The 16,109-nt window shown below is 37.8% G+C and overlaps 1 protein-coding gene across 1 annotated transcript; it reads left to right on the top strand.

Annotated features, from left to right (window-relative positions):
- Positions 1-4,395: 4,395 nt before the first annotated feature.
- On the top strand, positions 4,396-15,395 carry LOC137959575 (nucleoside hydrolase 3-like). The gene is made up of 13 exons (XM_068806937.1): positions 4,396-4,569; positions 5,843-6,022; positions 8,863-8,973; positions 9,967-10,302; positions 10,802-10,978; positions 11,101-11,385; positions 11,522-11,644; positions 11,854-12,051; positions 12,649-12,902; positions 13,015-13,219; positions 13,561-13,863; positions 13,965-14,278; positions 14,559-15,395. The coding sequence occupies exons 1-13, from the start codon at positions 4,396-4,398 to the stop codon at positions 14,575-14,577; spliced, it is 2,679 nt and encodes an 892-aa protein (XP_068663038.1). The 3' UTR covers positions 14,578-15,395.
- Positions 15,396-16,109: the final 714 nt, after the last annotated feature.

Genomic DNA, 16,109 nt, shown 5'->3' with positions numbered 1-16,109 from the left:
CCTCAAAATCATAGATTCATAAGTAGAAGAAAAGAAATAGAAAAGAAGAAAACCAAACTTTTCACAAAACCGAATTGTTGTAGATCGACATTGTTTACTTATTGTACCGAGTGAGCCCAAGTGATAATGGGACATGGGTTTCGATGAAGGATCAAGAGACCTCTCTAGGTTAGCCTACAAAGGGCCAAATCTCTTTGTAGGTGGGGCCATATAGCGAATTTTAGACAGGAATATTCCAGATTAGAGATGGGTCCACCCAACAGCTCCATCTTGGCACGAGTCGGTGATATTTCATGTAACGGTCCCTCCTCACAGATGAGTCACAAGTCAAATTTATTTATCTCCACTCGATTCACTGGACATCAAGATCCTTTGGAAGTTGAGGACGTTTGATTGTGAAGAGTTTGCTGTGAGTGCCGGTGGCTGTGGAGCCGCCGTCTTTTCACGTCAGGGTGGATTAGTCACCCACGTCAAAACAGCAGCAGCATCATGACATATAACAGGATAGACATGCAAACAAGGTTCAGTTGTGGGATCGGAGATTGGACGATTATTGGAGCCTTCCCTGTCATGGCTGCCATTATTGAACTCGAAATTGGGAAACAGCAGCGCTTCTAACTTCTTGTCATGGCAGGTCTGCCTGCGGAGTTAACACCGACGTGAGCTTTGAAACCGATGGCTTTCAAATTTCAATTTGAGAGTCGAGTCGAGCTGGTGCGACCGCCATTGATGAGGCCGTTTTCTGTTTTCATACACGGAGCGGCATCCAGAGATCACTCCGTCTGAACTTGGAACAGTAAGAGACTAATGACTGTAAAAAGTTAGTAATAAACAGACCACCATAATCGTCAAATCATACCGAGTCATCAAAGATACCAAAGAGAAGTCACTCTCCTCCAAAATCCAACTCATCGAACCGAAAGTTGACTGAATTCACAATGTCGAAGCTGTTAAAGCCCGAGCTCTCGTTTTGTTTATAGTATCTCGGATATAAAGTGCTCCGTCTCCTACACTCTTCCAAATTTTGGTTTCTCGAAGACCCTTCCGCGTCATCACTCACTTTTAGTCTTTAAAAGAAACAGGCGAAAGCAAGCTTTCATGGCCACGGGCACGTAAGTATTCCTTTACACTCTGCTCTCTGTTTCGGTTACAGATCCCGTCTTTTTCTTTGTCTGGTTATCGGATCTGCCTCAAGTAAAGTAATAAATGGGAGACAAAAGGCAAACGTCTTTTAGACTTTACTGTCCCTCCACGAACCTCTTCTCTGCTGTGGAGAATTTCTTTTGGATAACTATTTACTCTCCTGTCTCTTTGTCCTGAAGATCAGGCGAAGTCAACTGCATACCCAGTGTCCTCCGTCTTATTTTTTGAGGTAGACGAAGGAATGAAGTTGTTTCAGGAGGGTGGCCGTTCATCTGTTGGCGAAGGCCAGGTGTTTGATGGATATCTAATTCGCAACGTCCACTAAAGCTGAAAAGGTGGAAAAGATGCTCTTATTCTGATCCCTTCGAGCCCTTCCTTTTTAAAATTCCAAAGTCGAACGAATCAATTTAGTGGTCTCTGGGAATTTTCGGATTTCCATTTCAACTCGCAGCCTCACACGCTATGGAATTTCATTTGAAGATCCTTCGATGGGGGACTGAATAATAACTTTTCTACCGATTCCAATAAGTATGAATTCATTTAGTTTTTCAATGAAGATTAAACGAGTGTTCATTAAATCAGTTTCGCAGGTATTGTCAGAATAAGGATTCATGCCTTGGTGTCGAAAACGTGGCAGCTTTTGTGTGGGATTGATTAATGATCAATCCTTGTTTGTTTCTGGATTAATGGGATTTCAGTCTTCAGACGTTCTTTTTTTTCTCTCCCTGGAAGTTTTCATAAACATTATACTTGGTCTTTGGATGAGATTATAGGCTCACTGCTCATCCCGAACGCTAAAATGGAAGATAAGAGAAGCGGATTAAGCTACCATACACAAGCTAACGTAGACGAATCAACGCAGTTCGGATTTTTACTTCTAAGAGTTTAGACCCACTCCTCTGTTCAAATCATCCACTTTCCTTCACCTTTAAGCAGAAGGAGAAGACATGGTTACAATAGCTGCCATCTTTTTCTTTTCCTTCATTATTTGGTTTGCAATTAGATATTTGATCTCTCTTTTCACTCACTTTTTTTTGAATGAGCAGCAGCAGGTGGCTTCTGCAATTTTGTGTAGTTCAGAAATGCCAAATGGCGGCCCTGTAACTGCAGATTACAGTCACCAAAATGAAAAAGGAGCTTTTCAAGAGGGTTACATCCATTGGCCTCATTGTCATCGTGTTCCTCACAGCTTTTTCTGAATGTTGTTGTGAGTAGCTAAAGATTGCGAGCGATAGCCAATTATAGCAACGATTATTGATTTTAGGATCTTCCATTCATGGGTAATGTCTCCCAGACGTGAGTTTGGATCAAGAAACCCAAGTAAACGACAGGCTCGGAATAAGTTCTAATTTTGAGCAGTTTCTTCATCAAAATAAGAAATCGGAATCGCTGTAAACGTGTATTAGCACAAATATATATCATCAAATCTAAGTCGAATAATTTCAGGGAAGGTTCTTTGCCGATTCTCTTTTCCCGCCTGCCTTCAAAGGTGCAATAATTGTTTCTTCTTTTCTTCATCTGGACCAATTAGTCAGCTTTCTTCTTGTTTCTTTTTTATAATTCTTCTTTCGCAGCAACTGCTCTCAGTTCTTTTCAATCTACAATTCCTGTGGCTCCCCCATTTTCAGAGATTCTTCTTGAATGATAGAAAGAATGGCTGCTACAGTGTTACTGCTGTGGACACGACGCAGACAGGCTATCTAGGAGGATTCAAATCACAGAAGATTCACTTTTAGTGTATTTTCCAGAAAGCAGTTCCTGTTCAACCCAGAAATGTGTCATTTTTGGGTCAAATAAGGGGAGGTCAGCTCTGAGCTCCCCACTTGGAACACTGGAACCACTTTTTCTTCCACCTTCAGCCATTTTTTACAGATTCAAAAGAAGAAATTGAAATTTTCTAGCCATTAATCATTGTGTAGCGTTTAATAAACCCACACTAACGCCTGGCCGTATTATTCCATTGCTGACTTCAACAGAAACCATCTTCTGAACAACTTCTCCTCGAGCGTCAGTAAACTGACGGGTGGATTTGTCATCGGCGCACAAAAAGAACACAGTGTCTGCATCCTGTTGGCGGGAATCTTTCTTATCCTAACGGTAGGGGAGACTATTCGAAAGTCAAAAATACCCTCAGTTTCTGTATGGGGGTTGATCGAGAAATGGTGTATTTCTTACCCGATTGATCGGAGGGGATAACCCCGATTGAGGCAGATCTTACCCGACCAGGGCAGGGGCCGGGGTCGGGGCCGGGGCGACAGATACGCCACTTTGTGAACCAATCATTCCAATTCATCCACCCTCCACGCAATTGTTTTCTCCACAATCTCTCCTCCGTTTGGTCATCTATCTTCCTCGGTTCCGTCTCTCCCATTCCTACGTGCCTCGTCTCATTTTGTCGACTACAACGCTCTGTGCTGTGCTCCGATCCCTCTCCTCCGCCTTCGTCATTCGGTTTCTCGCCCAGAAGTTCACAACGTCTATCTCATCATTCCATGAAAAATAAGTTGGAAACTAGACGGAGTTAAGAGTTAAGATACGATACTGCAGACAACTGTTGCGTCAGTCTGAGCTCCCTATATTTACTCACTGTTCATAGATCGGAAGAAATACTTTTCAGTTTGCTTCCTTTCCCGCTACTTCTTTTTTTATGTTCTGCTTCGTTTCTATAAGAGACTAGCTCTCATTTCCTAGCCAGTAGACTTGAGGGATGGAACAGCTAGAATAATGAAGTCGTTTGTATCTCTGGTCTGTGCTACGTGATTCTCCACTCTCGAAAGTGTCTGATATTAACTTCGTGGCGATCTATCCGCGACTCTGTTCTACTTCACTTGCCTCTCATTGTCTTCTCTGATAAGAGATTGACTGCATTTTTTTTTTTTTTGCTTCAGGCAATTTTCTATTTATTTTTCTGATTCCTCTAGAATAGAGAAGCGAAAGACAGGTACTTGCTGGCCACATTTGAATAATATTACTTGGCTTCCCTTCACTTGGTTTAGTTTTTTTTCACTTTCAGCTTCCTGTCCGCAATTTTTACATCTTATATCGCTTGCCAGTTTATTTACATCCTGAATTGTTCCTCCTGACTATTTTTTGCCTGAGTCGGGACTCGGATGTGTGTAACTGCTGCTTCCGCGATTCTTATCAGATGTGCGGGCTGATGGAACAGCTGAAAGTGAGGGACGTGCTTCGTAGGTGAACTCCATCCAGGCGCTTGAACTGGAGACTGAGTGTGTTTTTCTTACTCATCGGCCAATGTTGCTCTGGGCGTCTCTTTGGCTATTGCTTCTGGTAAGATTTGCAGCAGTGGTTCCTCCAAGAGTGAAAGGAGTGCCGCACCGGATTCTTTTGGATACAGATATGGATATGGATGATTTCTTTGCTCTATTGTATCTTCTGAAGCTTAACAAATCAGAGTTTGACGTAACGGTTTGTTCTTGTTCTACATTCTCTTGATCTCTTTCTTTGGTTTTCTTTCAGTGGGAACTTATAAAAAATAAGATATTCCTGGCATCTAGAACTAGTTAGTGATCTTGTTCGCTAGTCAAAGTCAAAAGCTCAAAGATCTTTCTGGGTATTATTCGGAGCAGTATGGATTTGGATATTCAGGAGAATTTATTGTCAATTCCCATTTTTGGAAAATTAGGGTATATTCACTTTTGAATTGACTATGTCTGACTTTTTGAATATTTAACTCTTACAGCAGTGGCCAAAATTGGGAAAAATAACTATATAACTGAGTTCACACTTTTTGAATTATACAGATGTTTGTACTATATTTGCAAGTTGACATTAGAAAGGGTTTTTTCAAAATCATTGTAAAAGACTTGCCATGAAGACTATATTACCTGTAAACAAAAGACTTGCTGTCAACACAATACCCAAATAACTATATCACCTGTAAACAAAAGAAGATTACCTGTAAACAGGGCTTTTTATAGCTTGCTCCTGTTAATTTATAGAAACTTATCAAAACTAGGACTCTTAAACTTTCCTAAGAAACTCATGGTAATTAGATTAGTCTCAAACCCCTTAAAAAACACAAGTACATTTAGTCCAAACTTTTTTTAGAAGCTTCTAATCTAAATAAGAAAGTACTGATAATGAAAAGAAACTTGAGTAAACAAGGAAAATCTTGAACTAAAAACACATTATTACTAAGATACACGCATTTTGATGAAATACTAATCTTTTAATATAAAATAAAATTGAAATAGGAAACATATAAGAATTAAAAGAACCAAATTGACCAAACTCCATGGCTCTAGGTCTGTATCACCAAGTTATCTTTTAGCTACCCAGCTTATTTTGCAAGATACTTTTTAATATTGACATTTATCAATAATTTTTGCCTCTACCCTTTTTTAATCTCATGGTATTGCTTGAATTGAAATCTTTCTCAAGATTTCAGAATGCTTTTCTCAAATTTGCTCTGTCAAGCAGAATGTGTAATCATTTTCAACAGCTTCTAGTCTTGTTTTTTACTGTCAATTGAAAACATGAACTGAATGTTATTGTACATTAATAAATCAATTACATGAACTATCCAGCATTAACAGTAAGTCTACTATGTTATCTTTCAATCCTATTTGCTAACATATGAAAGTACAGAATTGATTCAGGATCTTAATCTTATAAAACAGTTTTCATTTGACATTTTAGTGAACCTACGATTATTTTTTAATGTGTTGACCAACTGCAGGCTGTAACAGTCAATGCAAATGCGTGGACTAATGCTGGTCATGCTGTGAATCATATATATGATATTCTTTACATGATGGGTCGTGATGACATTCCAGTTGGAGCAGGAGGCGAGGGTGGAATACTACCAGATGACACCATACTACCTGATGTTGGTGGATATCTTCCTCTAATAGAACAGGTATGACTCTAATCAATTTCTCTACCTAAATTCAACTTCAAAAGCTCTGTACATGCGTCATCTGTGTGATGTTTAACCCAACTTAATTTGAAAATTGAATCCTGGCATTTTTGAGTGAGTGTTATCATTTCTAAACTATGTTGAGCATAACACCAGGATCCTCTCGCAACTATACTTTGTCCAGTATATTTGGATCACTGGTACAATGTTGCAAGTCATCTTAAACAATGCCTAATTATGGACTTTGTATTGACATTGCCTGAAGTTAGTATTTGTCTTACTGGTAAAGGTCCAACAAGTGAATAGTAAGAGTTGGATATACCTGACATTGACTCGTGTGAGTGGTTTAATTTATGAGAGTGTTCTCTCTTACATCTCCTGGTGCCATAAAAACTACTATATACTACTACAACAAGTCTTCATTTACCATGAAACCTAACAAGGAACCTTCAATATACTATATCATTATCTTTACAAAATTCTTCATAAATTCTGTTAGAAAATCTATTGAATGGTATTTTGGTAATTTTACCTCTGCATGTGTTACAAATTTTTATGTTATCTTTCTCTACATGTTTTATTATTTCTATAGACTGAATTTCTTGTAATTTGACACTATAGAATGGGAGATATAAGGAGTTAAGTGGTTTAAGTCTATGAGGGGCAATCTTGTAATTGTACCATAACCCACTTATTTATTTGAGAGGGGGTCAACGAGACTCAATTTCGAGTTCTCTCATCTCCTCTTTCCCTCTTTTCTCAATTTCTCTATTTTTTCTCTTCAATCTTCAATTTTTACATGGTATCAGAGCGGTAGATCGCATCTAGAGGAGGCCTTATTTGCTATTAGACCACCCCATTGAAGGGTGCAAACTTCTAGAAGAGGGATTCCTCAAGCTTTGGGCTTGACTGGTTGGTGAAAGTTCTCCTTTTTCTTATTCTCTCTCTGCCATAACCTTAAGGTTGATGGTTCTACTACCTATTGAGCAGTTTTGAATTACATAATTGCCCCATGAGGGTTTGCTAGGCTAAACTTGCCTATTTCTTGGATTGTGCGCTGCCCTAACCTATCCCCTTGTCTGCGTTACCTTGCCATAAGCTAACATCAGCCCTAATTGAGGTGTGTTTGAGACTAATTTCTTCTAAATTGCAGTATGTGGTGTTGTTTGAGATAATCTGAAGTGCACACATCATATTTTCTCCTAACCCTGACTTTGAAGTGGGGCCCACATACTTGGTCCACACACAATGATTTGGGAAGTGATGGGAAGTGATCTCCTAACCTCCAGGATATGTTGCTTAGGGGGAGATGGATAAAGTGTGTAAACTCAAGAAAGCGATATATGGCTTAAAACAAAGTCCATGGTTGTGGGTTGAAAAATTCAGCCGAGGGGTGATGTCAATGGGATTTTCTAGAAGTCACTGTTATCATTCACTTTTTGTCCTGAAGCGGTCATCCGGTATTGTGGTGCTACTGGTAAATGTGGATGATCTTATGTTGTCTGACAGTGATGTGACTAGCATTGAAGACGTCAAAACCCATCTAGTAAAATATTTTCAAACTAAGGATCTTGGTTTACTAAAATATATTTTGGGCATTGAAATGGCAAGAAGTAAAGAAAGACTTATACTGACATAGAGGAAGTATGTATCAAATATGTTACAAGAGTATGGGTTGTTGGGAACCAAACCTATTGATACTCCAATGGAAGTTGGACATGACCTTCACGATGATAAAAGTGTTGAACTTTGTGATAAGACAATGTATCTTAGAATGGTTGGCAAGCACATATATGCTATGGTGACTCACTTAGATATCTCAGTTGTAGTCAGTGTGGTAAGTCAATTTATGGAGTGTCCACACAAAATTTATTTGGAAGTTGCTTATAGAATTTTGAAATATTTGAAAAGATCACCTGGAAAAGGTCTCTTCTTTAAGCCTTGTGATCACTTGAAAATTTAAGTCTTTTTTGATGTTGACTATGCGGGTTCTAAATTGGATAGGATGCTACTACTGAATATTGTGTGTTTCTGGGTGGAAACTTGATAAGTTGGAAAAGTAAGAAACAAAATGTTGTAGATCGGTCCAGTGCTAAAAGCAGAGTATAGAGCAATGCTTGACACTGTCAGTGAATTGATGTGAGTGAGGTCTGAGACACAAGTTAGGATTTTATCTGGATGAGCCCATGACTATGTATTGTGACAACCAAGCAGTAATATTTATTGCCAGAGATCCAATGTTTTATGAGAGGACGAAACGCATAGAGGTGGATTGTCATTTTGTTTTAGATGTTGAATTTGAAGAAGGAAGTAGTCACCCCATATGTTCGTTCTAGAGATCAGCTGGGAGATGTGCTCACTAAAGGCTTTGGGAAAACATGAATTTATGATATTCTACAACAAGCTAGGCCTTATGGACATATATGCTCCAACTTGAGGGAGAATGCTAGAAAATCTACTAAGAGGTATTTTGATCATTTTATCTCTGCATATGTTACAGATTTCTATGTTATCTTTCTCTACATGTTTTATTATGCTTGTACACTAAATTTTGTGTAATTTGACAATTTAGAATAGGAGATATAAGGAGTTAAATGGTTTAAATGTATGAGGGGCAATCTTGTAAATGTACTATAACCCACTTATTTAATAGAGAGAGGGGTCGAGCACAACCCCCAACAAGACTCAATTTTGAGTTATCTCATCTCTCATCTCAATCTCTCTCTTTTCTCTCTTCAATCTTCAATTTTTACAAATTCTTTTATTTTTAGTAATTTGTATCATTTTCACTCCATCCACCTGTTCTTCTTAGTTTTTGATAACATTGCAGTACTCGGCAGGGTATTTTGACAGCAGGTGGATGCCGTTATAGACAAGCAATTCCTGTCGGATTTGGAGGACGGTTATATGCAGATAGTAATTTTGGTGTTCGTAGAGCTTTTCTTCCACAGGTATTAAGTTCTTCATTTGAATTCTAAGCAATAATATATTTCTGTTACATTGTCACTGTTGAGTGTGGATTCATAGATTATTTCCTATTAATGTTGTCTCTTTGAGCACTAGTTCTGAAATTTTACCAATCAGATATAAGTGTTTTACAGTTTCCTTCTTTTGACCTTCTTGTTTGACAATAAACATGAAATTCACTCAAAAATTGAACTGAATGTCTTTGAACGTCACAAGTATGCGTTTGAACTGCTTTAGTGAATATTTTGCCATAACAATGTCCACTTATAAGTGAACTATCATTAATAGACACATTGGGGAATTATCTGCAGATACACATATTATAAAATTATTGATAACAAGAAACATAACGTAATTATTGGCAAGTAATACATTTTTAAATCTCATTCTAACTAGTCAGTAGCAGTGGCATGTAATCCAAGCCAAAAAGAGAAGTTACAATTATTCTAATTGTATAGTAGTTTTGAGGAAATCAATCACAAGGCAGTGGAGACTTTGCCTTCTAGAAACTGAGATTTGCGACTCTCAAGGAGAAGAAGATTGTTCAGAGAATCAGGTTGTGGACTTAAGCATCATAATGATGATCTTGAAACCATCTGAAATCCAGTGAGAAGGAAAGTTAGCCTATTCTCCTTTCAGTTGATTCTGAACCCTGAAAGAATTCAACCTAAAATTCTTTATATTGTGATCTGGCCAAATAATTATATAGATCTGTGGTTGAGATAAATTTATCTTATAAACTTCCCTGACCCTCCTACTGCACCTTAAACTAATTCAATGAGAAAGTGTACAAGAAAACAGGAGAGGGCTAACATGCAATATCAATACTTCATTCATGAGATGGCAATATCCCATGGTTGGGTCTTACTTGCTTAATAGGTTTTCCCTACATTAGTCTGTAAACATTTGAGTTAAGAACATTAGGTAATTATAACTGTGCTTGTATATCTAACTAGTTGATTTGATGCTCAACATAGGGCAATAGGAAATACTCTCCTTGTCGGCAACCTACAGCACAACAAGTAATGATTGATGCAATATCTGCAGGTCCTGTTAATATATTTGTTATTGGAGCACATACAAATCTTGCTATTTTTCTAATGAGCAATCCTCGCCTAAAAAAAAATATTGAGCACATTTATGTCATGGGTGGTGGTGTAAGGTCAAAGAATCCGACAGGTTGTTGTCCTAAGAATGCCGATTCCTCTTGCAAACCTCAACAATGTGGTGATCCTGGTAACTTGTTCACTGGCTACACCAGTAATCCGTATGCTGAGTTCAACATTTTTGGGGATCCTTTTGCTGCTTATCAGGTAAATTGGTTACAATCTAATTGTTATATTTGTTCTGACAAAGATGTAATGTATTTGGTACTATAAAAAATGTAATGTAACAGCAATCTTAGTCCTCAAGACAATCTCATTTCCTTGGTTTTGAAGGAATTGACATTTGATAAGAACTGGTAGTGAATTATGATGACAAAGAGAACAAAATGAATTTCTTATTTTTCTTTCCAGACTGAGGTTTGGTATGTGAGTGGTCTAAAAGTTGAGGTTTTCTTTTTTAAAAATTGAATAGAAAAGAGATAAGTTTCAAAAATTGAATCCTTGACTCAAAAACTTGTCATCACAGTCTCATGACAGTCCCTTATTTACTTTTTTTCTCCAATAATTTGGCATCATAAGCTGGATTATATAAGTGGAATTGTCTACATGGTGTCCTCAAATTCTAGAAAATCAGTTACACTTTGACCAGCGAAACTTCCAAATGTTGGAGAAAGCTTTTCAAGTTTTTGGCATTTGTTTCCTATAGGTAATTCATTCAGGTATACCCATTACACTCATCCCACTTGATGCAACAAACACCATCCCCGTAACAGAGGAATTCTTTACAGCACTTGAGCAGAATCAGCATACTTATGAAGCGCTATACTGCTTCCGATCCTTGAAATTACGCCGTGACACTTGGATTTCCAATAAGTTTTATAAGGTAACTTGATATCTTGGCAATTGCATTTTACAGACTTCTCAAGTGCCTTAGTAAACATGACCAACATTACTCCTGTCAATGGTTTGCTCTAGTATAAATTGATAAAACACAAACACTTGCAGAACTATTTCATGTGGGATTCATTCATGGCGGGGGTGGCTATATCAGTTATGCGCAAGAAAGAAGACAAAAGTGGTGAAAATGAATTTGCTAAAATGGCATACCTCAATATAACAGTCATTACTTCGAATAAGCCTTATGGTATAGCTGATGGCTCAAACCCATTCTTTGATGGTCGAGCAGTTCCTAAGTTAAATTTGCAGAAAAATGGAGTGCATAGTGGTCATGTCCAAACAGGACTACAGGATCTGTTTTGCATTGTGAAGAATGGGAAAGGAAAATGTGAGGTAGATTTCTTTTTCTTTTGCTTAGATTTTAGGCATGGCAAATGAGGTGTATTTTTTGCCTTACTTAATAGCAAGTAGTTTGCAATTGGTGAATGTCACTTTCTTAATGTGCTTTGCAATGATTGTGCATAAATAGGATGGTTACACGAAGGAAATAACCAGTCCAGATGTAGCTCATGTACTTGTCGCTCAGAAAGCAAAACCAAACCAAGATAAAAGCAGTCCACTTGACAAAGAGTTCTTTAAAAGTTTTCTGGAAGTAAGATTTGCTTGTTCTTATTTCTAGTTATTTTACGTGTGGATCAAGAGTTCTTTAAAAGTTTTCTGGAACTAATATTTTCTTGTTATTATTTCTAGTTATTTTACTTGTGGATCAGTGAAAGATCCTTTATCACCGTTCACTAAGACATATAAATAACACCTTTGGATAGTTTTTCTTTTTTTACATTGCTTTTTTGTGAGAAACAGGTTATAAATCTTCCTCAGCAAACTGGCCGATTTAATTTTACAACACAATTTCCTTATTATAAAGAAGTTCTTTACACACCGACCATTGGAAAGAGAAAATTGGGGAAATCTGTCATATTTGACATGGATATGAGTGCTGGAGACTTCCTAGCCCTCATCTACCTTCTTAAAGTGCCCACTGAAATAATTGACCTTAAGGTAAGCTTCTTTTCCACAAGAAAAAAGGGCTAGTTGCCTACATGTCTGTGAAATATAGCATTACTGCTTACATACTAGTAGGTTTTAAATTAATGCCTATATGCCCCTATAATATCATTTAAAGTCGCCTACATACTTCTGTCATTAAAGATAGCCAAATAACTCTAGTTGTGGTTTGTGAAAGGACAAAAATACCCTCTTCGAGATAAAATTATTAATCGTCCTACATAAATAAACCCATAGGTGGGTGTCATATCATTTTTTTGGCTCATATTAAGTTGTTCTTGCTGTATCTATATGCACATTTAACAGTTCATAACCATATAGTATATATTAGGTATTTATGCTTTTCTACTATTTTAGAGTTAGCTCATTGTATTAAAGGTAGAGATATGTAGGCCATTTTGATTATATAACAATGTGTGTAGGTATTAATTTAAAACATAGAGGCATGTGCTTAACTATACCATATTTTTGGGTATCTATGAAATTAACCTGAATAAAATCCTAGGAAATTATTTGGTTCAGTTAAAATGCAGGTTTCTTTGATAAAGCAATGACGTTAATTTCCTTTTTTTTTCCATTTATTTTCCTTAGGGTGTACTGGTAAGTGGAAATGGGTGGGCAAATGCTGCAACAATTGACATTATCTATGACATACTTCACATGATGGGTCGAGATGACCTACCAGTTGGTTTAGGAAGTTTTTTTGCACTGCAGCAGCGAAATCCATCTTTCCCTGCTACCGGAGACTGCAAGTACATCAAGGCTATCCCACATGGCAGTGGTGGATTTCTAGACTCTGATACACTTTATGGATTTTCTCGTAGTTTGCCACGAAGTCCTAGAAGGTCGAGTGCACTTCCGGTTTTCATCTCAAATTACTCATGCATTTTCAGTACAAAATTGGTCATCTTGTTATCTAGTTCATATTATTGATTCTTTATGATCATCAAATTGTAGGTATACTGCTGAGAACTCCGTCAAACATGGAGCTCCTAGGGATACAGTGCATCCTCAACTTAGACAACCATTAGCAGTTGAAGTTTGGGACTCTATTTTGAAATCACTCAAGCCAGGAAAGACGATTACAATATTGACCAATGGACCTTTATCCAACCTGGCTGAAATTATAAGTTCTGACAGATACTCAAGCTCAAGGATTCAGGTTTTCCATTTTTTCTTCTTGGAGAGCTTTTAAGTTTCTCTTTAATGTGAAACTATAATGATTGTCTTGATTAGGAGTAGGATATTAGAATCTATGCCACATTGTGATTTGACAACCTATTCTCAGCCAACCCAATCAGTCTCTGGTGTTGATGAAATGCTTTTCACTATTTGATCATGGTAGTTTTTATTATAATAAATAACTCACAGAACAGAAGAATTATTAAAGAGTAAAATAAACAAAAGTTAGTTTCCAGACAGTCTAAGATTGAAAAATTGACTATGATTAAAAAATTAATCTATTCATAGGAAATTTATATTGGCTTTTCATATTTGTCACAGGAGATATATATAGTTGGGGGTCACATTAAAGGAAGTAGGAAAGAGGGAAATCTTTTCACTGTTCCTTCAAACAAATATGCTGAGTTCAACATGTTTCTTGACCCTTTAGCTGCCAAGGCAGTTCTAGGCTCAAAACTCCGCATCATGCTTATTCCTCTAAATGCCCAATCCCAAGTCTGTTCTTTCACTAAGATTATAGAAGGGCTACAAATGAAAAGCAGGACTCCAGAAGCAGTATTCGCTCGGCGGTTGCTCTCCAGGATGTTCCATTTACAGCAAAAGCATCAAGAGTATTACCATATGGTAAGCCATGTATCTTTCTTTTCTGTTTTTTTTTTTTTTTTTTTCCTTTTGAGTAAGTTAAGTTCTTTCGTGTCTCATACTTTATCATTTATCAATTGCAGGACATCTTCCTGGGTGAAGTCCTTGGAGCGGTAATATTGGCTCATAGCTCTCTGTTGAATTCAACAACACAAGCAGAGCGAGTTAGTGTCTTGGCTACTGGAGATATATCCAGAGATGGGCAAATTGTAATTGACAATGAAAATGGAGAGTTGATCAAAATATTAGATAGAGTGGATGCCGAAGCATATTATGATCAGCTCTCAAGTTTATTGAGTGATGAAAGACAGGCTGCTGTTATTGGCAGCTTCAATGAGCAGAAAAGAATGTGGAGCACACCTAATCAGACTGAACTTGGGTCACAATACCTTCGCAGGTAAAAAGTTTCTTTGACTGCTTGTTTTTTGTCTAACATTTATATGTCCTTGTTGGCACGGCTGATCCAATACGAAAATTCATTTGGTGCAAAACATGCAAAATGGCTATTTTAACTGTCCGATCATGATTTGAAGGCTGAGATAGCTGTTGATCGACAGCCATTTCGCATGTTTTGTACCAAATGACTTTTCGTATTGGATCAGCCCTCTCTTGCTGGAATGTTAACATCCATCCAATGAAAATATATCCTGACACAGCTTCATGTCCACTCTGACCAGAACTTTTCTTAAGGATTAAGCAGTCTCAGGAAATCAAAATTTCAGGAGACTTTCCCCACCATGAAAATTGCTGGGAACGTTTGCCACCGTTCGGTAGAAGAGGAAAGTGAAACTACTATCCCACTTATTTCACTCTGGGGGAAAAGTTAACACGAACCTTTGTCGCCGACCAGAGAAGAGGAAAGTGGAAACTACTATCCTACTTATTTTAGTCACAGGGACGCTTTGTCGCCGACAAGGGCGTCGACATTGGAATTAGGAGAACAATGGTACAACAGAAAACATTCGCAGAAGCATGAATCAAATGATCTTCCTTTCCATTCAGATTTACATAGACAAAGACCTTTTCTCTCAATTAGACAAAGAGCATGTATTTTACTGGTCATGAGCGTGAAACGTATGAACTGGACATTCCGAGAAGCATACATTTAGGTATACTCAAGTAAGGAAGACAGCTACTCTAGCTGCATGAAACACAGCGGAAGACGACTGGGCAAGCGATGTAGCTGTGAATGTGCAGGAAATGATTTGACTGCTTCAATTGTTGTCTGCAGAAATGGGCACGGAAGCAGTACTGGTGGGGAATGGAAAGTAAGACAAATCCGGGTGAACTCAGATCAATCGAACGAATCTTCCTTGAAGTTTTGTTCATGCTTTTCAGGCATTCGTCGGATGCAGTCGGCGAGCCTGTGGAGCAGGAGTGATTGAGCAAACGAAAACAACAGAAAACAACGAGGCCGTATAATTAATTACCTCCTCACGTACCGAATTGCTTCACTATTTTGCCCCGTGGTAGCAATAGGTAGGAGACCTTGAAGAACACTGTCAGTAAAGACGTCTGATGCATTCTTTTCAGAAAAATACTTTGAATAAGATTCAGATTGTAAAGCACCCAAATCATGCAACCAAAATTACAGAATAATTTTATAGTGGTTCATAATTCTATATTGAATTGTTACTCTCAGAGTGTTTACACCGGATAAGAAACTTCTTTACGAGGGTCTAATCTTCTTCAACATAGTTTAGAGAAATCATGAAGTGAAGTGAAGAGGACTAGATAATTTAGTGAAGGTAAATCTAGAGGAGATGAAGAGTAAGAGACGGGAAGAAGATATACAAGAGAGACAAAACTCGTGTGGAAAGAGAATAGAAAAAGGGAGAGTGCAAGGGGTGGATTAAGAGAGAGAGAGTATTAGAAGGCTGAAGAAAAGGAGTAATTAAATTGAGGGAAGAAGAGTAGAGAAGAGTAGAGAAGAGTAGAGAGAGTAAGAGAAGAGAGGAAGAAATTAAGCTCTTAAGTGAGAAGAGATAAATGGAGAAGGTTAGGTTTAGGAGACGAGGAAGAGAGAGTAGGAAGAGAGAGTAGAGACAAAGCCAAGAGAGAGCAAACATGTAGGGGAAGAGGAGAGGGAGCACGTCTAGAAGAGGAGAGTGGAGAATTGGACATGAGGGACATGTAGGGAGAGAGGAGAATAGAGAAAGAGAAATTTGCAATAAGTTTTGGTTTGTCCACCTTTTTCCTTTTTTCTTTAGGCATGGATTTATAGTTTT

The sequence above is a fragment of the Aristolochia californica genome, unplaced genomic scaffold (assembly GCF_029961685.1).
Source record: "Aristolochia californica isolate CCGP_79_NKW_82.1479 unplaced genomic scaffold, dmAriCali1.0.hap1 SCAF_3, whole genome shotgun sequence".
NCBI classification, from domain to species: Eukaryota; Viridiplantae; Streptophyta; class Magnoliopsida; order Piperales; family Aristolochiaceae; genus Aristolochia; species Aristolochia californica.
This window is presented reverse-complemented; position numbering and strand designations above follow the sequence as displayed.